The 8,475-nt window shown below is 44.3% G+C and overlaps 1 protein-coding gene across 1 annotated transcript; it reads left to right on the forward strand.

Annotated features, from left to right (window-relative positions):
- The first annotated feature begins 595 nt into the window (after positions 1-595).
- LOC125713249 (cilia- and flagella-associated protein 251-like) lies at positions 596-7,883 on the forward strand. Its single transcript, XM_048984231.1, has 3 exons — positions 596-635; positions 5,802-5,976; positions 6,061-7,883. Exons 1-3 carry the CDS (start codon positions 596-598, stop codon positions 6,380-6,382), a joined length of 537 nt encoding a protein of 178 aa, XP_048840188.1. The 3' UTR covers positions 6,383-7,883.
- The last annotated feature ends 592 nt before the right edge of the window (positions 7,884-8,475 follow it).

Consider the following 8,475-nt stretch of genomic DNA (forward strand, 5'->3'; position numbering starts at 1 on the left):
TGGGTAACCAGGAGCAATAACTGGGTCCTATGATTGACTTTACTGTTGCTCTCAAAAGAGGCAAAAAGAAAATCGATTGTTAGGAGATTAGTATAAGCTTGGAAATCAGGACGATAGCTCTCAAAATTTTTTTATGTACCTCTGTTACTTTTTAATTCGTATAGAGCCAATCTTTTTTTGTTTTACTTTTGTCTTGTCCGGCAGAATCATGGTCTGAATGCCCTGCTGTACCAAACATGTTTGCTTTACCACGAGGGGCTCAATAAACTCTGTATGGGCCCCTCATGTTGGTCGGTTTCTTTTTCTTTTTATTTATTTATTTCATTTTTAGCACATGTAGAATATTACAGTGGCTGAGCTGGCCGGAGAGGAGGGACAGATTGAGGGGGGGGGGGTAAGAAAAAGAAATAGAAAAAAAGAACAAAAAAAAGAGGAGTAAGTGAGAAGTGTAAGTCACGAGCGATATGAGTAGAGTAGGAAACACAACTGCTGCATGTGTAAAGGAGAGGGAAGGAGAGAAAAGGCAAAAGATCAACAGCACATACAGATGCTGTATAGAGCCAGTCTGAAGAGGACTTGCTTGACTTGAAGAGGTATGTTTGCCATCACCGACTACCGGACCACCTTTGTGAAAAGTAGCTGCCTCCGTTGTACCATCGCATAGATTTGGATCAGAACAGCAGCACATTATGGCGGTTTTTTTGTTCGACATTATGCTCCGTAATGGACTCAGCGGGCCTTCGATAATAAAAACACCACTCTGTGGTTAGCGGATGCCTGGACGCGCTCGTACAGCCCTCTGCGGCTGGTTCAGTAATTCACGCCATAGATCACACCAATAGCTTCCGCTCCCACTTGAGTCATTAGACCGTGTATAAATAGTGGCTGTGACGTTATTTGTATGTCTAGTCCGTCTCGCGATCTGTTGTGTCTCTGAATGTTTTATGACATGTTATTGCATTCGGTGCCGCACAATAATGTTTAAATCTCTGACGTAGGTAGTAGTGTGCTTGTGTTGATGTTTTTGTCTGAAGCTTAATGCACTTATATGGTTCACTGACCTGCACGAAAGCGCCTCTGCGTAATAAGTAAATGTAGTGAGTTTCCTTACATTTCGGTGCCATCAATATGCACAAAACTGCCTCTGGGGGCCGTTCATGCTCATGAATATTCATGAAGGCAGGAATCCAGCATGGCCTTCGTTAATGGTTTGCAGGGTCAGGGCAAGGGTTCCGGATTCTCATATTCTTCGCGGGAAGTGGACGGTCGCTTAGTTGACACTTTTATTCAGGCATATTAAAAAGTTTTGCGCACTTATATGGTTGGGCAGTTTAATGAAGCAGTTTATGTTAAGTTCTTGATTCAAGGGCATTACATGAAGGTCCCTCTGAGGACTTTAGCTGTCAGGTCTTACAGCCCCTGTCCTTAACCACTTCGGTAAACACTGCAGATGGAGTGTGTGCTCTGTGCCTTAGTAGGTGCTATGTGGCACTCTGCCCAGGTACTTGTGTGTAGTAATTCTTTGTCGCAGTTGTGTAATTCCCATTGTTGTTTTACTGCATTTACAGAAGTACAGATGCCTGGATTGTAACAGTGTCCTGCCCTCTCCCCCCGCCCCCCCTCCCCCATTCCATCTGTTCTCCTTCCCCCCATCCCTATCTTTTTCGCTTCAATCTCTTTTCCTCCAGCCAGCCAAACCAGTGTCTGCAACATGCGATCATGGGAACCAGCCTGGTAGTTAATGGTGTGAGAGCTCAGGTCAGTGACACACCTCTCCCATCTCCCCCACGGTCGGCCCTCCGTAGATAGGCTCTGATGAATGGGTTCGATTTGGCCCGAGTGGTTGGGCGATAAACACCTTGATAGCAGAGGTGGTGTCTCAAGGCGGATGGGGGGGGGGGACCTCCTAATCTAAAGCTACACCTCTCACCCGTCCTCTCCTCATAGCTCGGCTCCATTTTCCTACCCACACCTCATTTACCAGCGTCACAGTGGCACCTGGCAGCGGATGCTTTCAGCGCCGCTGTCAATGTCCCCCTCAGACACCTTCGAGGCGACTTTAAAATCAAAACCTTCCCCTCCTTTTTAGATCCCTTTCCTTTTGTCTAAAGCACTTACTGACTCCCAAGTTTATAACTGACACCATTTCTAGTTTAGCGAAGTAATAACTGCCTGGGGCATCGGTTTGACATAATAATTTAAGAAACTGCAGAGAGCCATTTTTTTCCTGCGCTCTATAAAGAAGTGTTTTCATCTGAAATGCAATTAGCCGTTATAGTTTCATCTCACAAACTGTTTTTTTTTTTGGTCTTATTTTTAGTGGACGATTATGTGGTAGTAAAGCCTTGGAAATGTACATTTTTGCTTCTTTCAATGGGTGTAAATCACAAGATGGATAACAGTTTATCTGGACTGTTGCAGTGAAATGGGTAATCGTCAATATTTTTAAGGGCTGGCGCAGTGCTCGGACCGGGAGTGTGGCCCTTGGTGTGTTTGGGCATGTTAATTGCTTTGTGTCCCTGTGTGGGATGATCGTCCGTGTCACTGTCACCTTTGTTTACAAAAAAAAAAAACTTGCAGGTTCGTTAGAGCTGAGCCTTTAATTAACAAAGGACCTCTTGCCATTTTCAATTATGTCAAAGGAATATGTGTCAAACGGACCTCGTCTCTGAGAAACAGTTTAAAGTCCCCCCCCCCCCCCCAAAAGTCACACAAGTCCCATGAAGCATTTCAGTCAACTTTTGAACTTGGGGTCCTATAGAATGCCAAGGCTCACTGCCGAAACTATTCACAGTCTGGGTCTCTGTGCGATTGTGAGTCACTGTCCCTTTCAAAGTCCTGGTCATTTCCCTTTATCCAGATCCCATGACTCATCCCCCGCTCTCATGTCCTTTTTAATGGGCCTCTGACTCGCGTCTTAGTTGGTGTCTGTTAGAATTCCAAGAAGTTGCTGGGCTGTTGTAATGTACTGTGATTTATTTCTTTGACTTTTCACTCGTGAAAGGGAATTGTATGCATCTGTCAGAAAGGCAATGGATTCATGCGACTGGCCTGCATGGGCGTCTCGGACGGACAGCGTCAGGAGAAGGTTCTATGCCATCTAAAGAGCAAGCCTGCCTGCCACAAGTGTACACAGGGTTCATAAACTGCCGTCCAACAGATGTTTGTGTTAACATCAGTGTAAAATTACCCCCACAGCCGCCTCCCCTCCCCAGAGTGTTGCTGATAATGGCAGGAAGTGTTGGGATGAGACAGCGGGGTCATTTGAGGCTGTCCGGCTGCTTCCACAGGAAGCCAAAGGAGTGGGTAGAATAGGGAGGTCAATCACACCTTCCAAACAGGGGGGGGAGATTCAGCGATCAAGCTGCTTCCAGGCACGGTGGTACGTGCATCGTGGTACGTACCAGAACATTAATGAACAATATGGAATGTACCAGAACATTAATGAACAATATGGAACGTATCAGAACATTAATGAACAATATGGAACGTATCAGAACATTAATAAACAATATGGAATGTATCGGAACATTAATGAACAATATGGAATGTTCCAAAACATTAATGAACAATATGGAATGTATCGGAACATTAATGAACAATATGGAATGTATCAGAACATTAATGAACAATATGGAATGTTCCAAAACATTAATGAACAATATGGAACGTATCAGAACATTAATGAACAATATGGAATGTTCCAAAACATTAATGAACAATATGGAATGTATCAGAACATTAATGAACAATATGGAACGTATCAGAACATTAATGAACAATATGGAATGTTCCAAAACATTAATGAACAATATGGAACGTACCAGAACATTAATGAACAATATGGTACGTATCAGAACATTAATGAACAATATGGAATGTTCCAAAACATTAATGAACAATATGGAACGTATCAGAACATTAATGAACAATATGGAATGTTCCAAAACATTAATGAACAATATGGAACGTATCAGAACATTAATGAACAATATGGAACGTACCAGAACATTAATGAACAATATGGTACATATCAGAACATTAATGAACAATATGGAACATATCAGAACATTAATGAACAGCATAGTATGAGCCAGAACATTAAGAACATTAATGGGCAACATGGTACATACCAGAACATTAATGAATAACATGCTATATAGTAGTGCATTAATGAACAACATGGTACGTATCAGAAAATGAATGAAAAATATGGTATATAGCAGAACATTAATGAAAAGGTTGGTATGTACCAGAACATTAATAAATAATACGGTAGACACCAGATCATTAATGAACAGTTTGGTACATATGAGAACATTAATGAACGGTTTGGTACATATAAGAACATTGATGAGCAGCATGCACCTGAGGATGAACGCAGAAAAAAAACGCCTCAAACATGCCTTTTGCAACAGGAGGCTTAAAGGAAATACTGAATCCCTGAGCAAACATGCACAGAGATCTCACAGAGAAACAATACCTGCTTATTCTTCTTTTTCTTACCTAAGGGTAGGAGGACTTGGGTGTGCATGTTCCTACCTGTGCTGATCACCTCCTCCTCCCAAGTATAACTTTCATATCTTCATGATTGACGTCGTAGGTGTTGGTTTCTGGCTCTGTTTTTAATAGGTGCATGAAAGTTGTTTGAAACGCAACATGTACATAAACAGGCAATAAGTGGTGGAATTTATGTTCTGTTCCACCTTCTCCGTGCGATTGACATGCAAATCAGGGTCAGGAGATGAGGCGGTTCTCATGTTCTGCTTGAGGCTTGGGCCTTTATGTGGCCAAGGCACAAGCAAGATGTGGGGGGGGGGGGGGGGGGGGGGTGCACAGAACACAAAGTTAAAATCTGCTGAACAGCCCAGTGATGATGGGGGTGGGGTGCATGTCATTGTATAGTGGAGGGCGTTGAACCACAGCTGCTGGTGCTGGAAAATCAGCCGCCCGTGGGGGTCTCCAGCTCCCTTAAAGAGATGCATCTCCAGCTCAGGTGTCTGGAAGACCTTGCTGCTCTCTCCTGCTGAGAGGCTGGTGGCCGAGACCTGGCCTACTTGCTTGTTTACATTCCTCCTGACCTCCTTCTCTCGCACATGGTTGGTTTTTGTTCCATTCCTCCTTTTACTCATTCTCCTTTTGTGCACCTAAGCTGTATACTGAACTCATAGCAGTAACATCATCTCCGGATGACTGCCATTCGGAGGAAGACGCCGGCAAGGAACCTCTCGAGCTTGAGCTCAGATCTGCAGCCTGTGTGCGCTTCGGGAAAAAAGTAATAACGAGGAGCTGAAAGTGCCCTCAGAGCAGGACGGCTGTGAATCGGTTTGACTGTTCACCCGCGTCTGCTGGCTGTGCCTGAGGATTTACGTTGATTCTCCAAGGGCTTCTCCCTTTAGCACTGACATGCAAATTGCCACAGCTACAAAACTACCCAGGTTTCTGTGCATGGGGGGGCGTTGGGGGGGGGGGGGGGTTGTATTGTGACCCTCATTGCCTCACGCTCAGAATGCGAAGTGAATATGGAATGCAGAGGAAAAGGAGAGATGAAGGGTGGACTGGAATGAAGACAGTGACAGCCTGAGGAGCAGGGGAAAGCGAGAGAAGGCAAGAGAAAGCGAGGGAAGGCAAGAGAAAGCGAGGGAAAGCAGGGGAAAGCGAGAGAAGGAGGAGGAAAAGCAAGAGAAAGGGAGGGAAAACAGGAGAAAGCGAGGGAAAGCAAGAGAAAGAGGGTAAACAGGAGAAAGCGAGAGAAGGCGAGAGAAGGTGAGGGAAAACAGGAGAAAGCGAGGGAAGGTAAGGAAAAGCAAGAGAAAGGGAGGGAAAACAAGAGAAAGTGAGAGAAGGTGAGGAAAAGCAAGAGAAAGGGAGGGAAAACAGGATAAAGCGAGAGAAGGCGAGAGAAGGTGAGGGAAAACAGGAGAAAGCGAGGGAAGGTAAGGAAAAGCAAGAGAAAGGGAGGGAAAACAAGAGAAAGTGAGAGAAGGTGAGGAAAAGCAAGAGAAAGGGAGGGAAAACAGGATAAAGCGAGAGAAGGCGAGAGAAGGTGAGGGAAAACAGGAGAAAGCGAGGGAAGGGGAGAGAAGGTGAGGGAAAACAGGAGAAAGAGAGGGAAGGTAAGGAAAAGCAAGAGAAAGGGAGGGAAAACAGGAGAAAGCGAGAGAAGGAGGAGGAAAAGCAAGAGAAAGGGAGGGAAAACAGGAGAAAGCGAGAGAAGGCGAGAGAAGGTGAGGGAAAACAGGAGAAAGAGAGGGAAGGTAAGGAAAAGCAAGAGAAAGGGAGGGAAAACAGGAGAAAGCGAGGGAAGGGGAGAGAAGGTAGGAAGAAAGGGTCCGTCATTCTGTCAGGGAACGCGGGTCAGGACGGGCAGGCTGGCGGGTAGGAGGCAGGGAAGGACGAGGCAGGCAGGCAGAATACGGGGAAAACTGGGGGTTTATTAGCGGGGAGACGATTACGGGAAGAACAGGACATCACTAACTTCAGCTAACATCAATGACAAGTCTGGGGAAGACGGACTCTGACGCAGACTAAATACAAAAGACAAGTCGAAAATAACAAGAAACAGCTGGGCATGATCAGGGAAGCACACGTGGATAATCAGGGGGCATGGCACACACGAGGATCGTACGAGCCAGGTGTGATAGAAAGAAAGAAAGAAAGAAAGAAAGAAAAGAAAGAAAGAAAATATTTTTCCTTGTTTTTTTGTCCTGCATAACAGCAGTAAAAGATTATCAATCACTCGCTACTGGCTTTGAGGAATTGCTCAGTCAACCAGTTATAGAGCACACCAGAATTTTATATGTAAGCTGTTAAAACATGCTTTACACACTTGTTTTTCGCAGGGGGAGTTTAGGAGAACTAATTTGCCAAGTGAGAACAATGAGCTTACTGTGGACATTATTGACAAATAACAAATATTGATAAATTGACAAATAAAGTCAGTGTGGGGCTGTGAACCACACTGCATCTGCCTCGACCCAAAGGAACAGTTTCCAGTCTGTGGCCCAGGTATTTGATACCTAGCTAGGTGCTACATATGTCTTTTATTTTCTTACCCATCACAGTGCATAGTGATCAGGTCTGTGTCTTTTTTGGCTCACAGAGAACACCGTGTCCATGTTGAATTCTGGGATATGTTACATCGGGACACATTTATGGGACCAAAGGCCGGTTCTTGGAGTTGTAGTAGATGTTCCTTTAACGCTACAAAAGTTTTGGGGTCATTTATTAGTGCCTTACGCAGTGTTCCATATGTACAGGTGTCTGACAACTTGTCCTTTACCTCTGAGGTCCACAGTAAATAATAAAACTCTGATGGGGAGATTCTTCAAAATGGACGTAGTAGGAAGTTAGCAGGTGTATGTATCGCTTAGTGTAACAGGTGCAGTTGAATGGGCAGCGCTGCCGGCCGTATAATGACCCACTCTCATATCTAACTGTAATACAGTGTGTTTACAGTAATGTGTATGTGATGGACGGCTACAATAAGCAGATAAGTACAGCACCTGTACTGTGCTATTTCGTTACATACAAAGAAACTGTACAAGAAGATATTTCACCACGGCTGTAGGGGTCATCTTCATTTTCAGCTCTGATTGTTTGCTACTGCAATTTGTGCCTTATTTTTCCATGAGATATAAATGCGATCTCTTTTCATTGTTAAGTGTTGTGATATTATATTTACGTTATTATTTGCTATAGAGTACTGTGTGTATGTTACAGTACTGTACTTATTACCTTACCTCTCCCCTGTAACTATTGAGATACGCCCATATTGAATACGTCTGATGGTCCCCGTCCCAAATACGGACACAAGTCGACAGATTGCCACGTACTGTGATGTCAAGATCCCTGCCAGATTGAACTCAGTTAGTGGCATTTAAAATAAGGTAATTCTTGGGGAATATCAATTAAGTGACAGGTACTTGGGTGAATATGTGAAACGACTGGGGATTAAGCGGGAGATGATGGATGGATGGATGGATGGATGGACTGGAACCATTTTCAGGTGTTAACATGCCGACGGAGGTCACATCAGGGACTTCACAGGAAGGGTGGATTTTTTTTTCAACATTTTACTTATGTAGCAAACGCTTTTATCCAAAGCAGAGTCATCCTGCTCCGGAGCAAGTTGGGGGTTAAAGGTCACATTCATTGGCCTGATGTTGAAGTCACTCTACCCACCCTGGCACGTGAACAGCAGTACATCCGTTTGTGGATCGAAAATGCACATTTTGGCAGAAAACAGACCCACTTTACATGGACCCGTAGTTAATGTTTTGTGGAACGATAATTTTAGCACTCAGTTTTATAGTCTTTGGTGTATAGGACCTTATTCTTGATGATGAGTATGTCACGTCAGGGCCGGGTATGTGTCTGTATGTGTTGGTGTATGTGTGTGTTTGTTGTTGGGCTTCCTGATCAGTCCAACCTATAAAAATCGAGTCTATTTCGATCATGCTGGTAGCCTGAATC

The sequence above is a fragment of the Brienomyrus brachyistius genome, chromosome 18 (genome assembly GCF_023856365.1).
Source record: "Brienomyrus brachyistius isolate T26 chromosome 18, BBRACH_0.4, whole genome shotgun sequence".
Taxonomy (NCBI): domain Eukaryota; kingdom Metazoa; phylum Chordata; class Actinopteri; order Osteoglossiformes; family Mormyridae; genus Brienomyrus; species Brienomyrus brachyistius.

Excerpts from the sequence above, each read along its gene's own strand:
- LOC125713249 (XM_048984231.1), top strand. The coding sequence starts at position 596 with ATGTTTGCCATCACCGACTACCGGACCACCTTTGTGAAAA. Across the intron at positions 636-5,801 it reads CCGGACCACCTTTGTGAAAA|GAAAAGCAAGAGAAAGGGAG; the intron begins GTAGCTGCCTCC and ends AGGGAAGGTAAG. Across the intron at positions 5,977-6,060 it reads GGGAGGGAAAACAAGAGAAA|GAGAAAGCGAGGGAAGGGGA; the intron begins GTGAGAGAAGGT and ends GAGGGAAAACAG.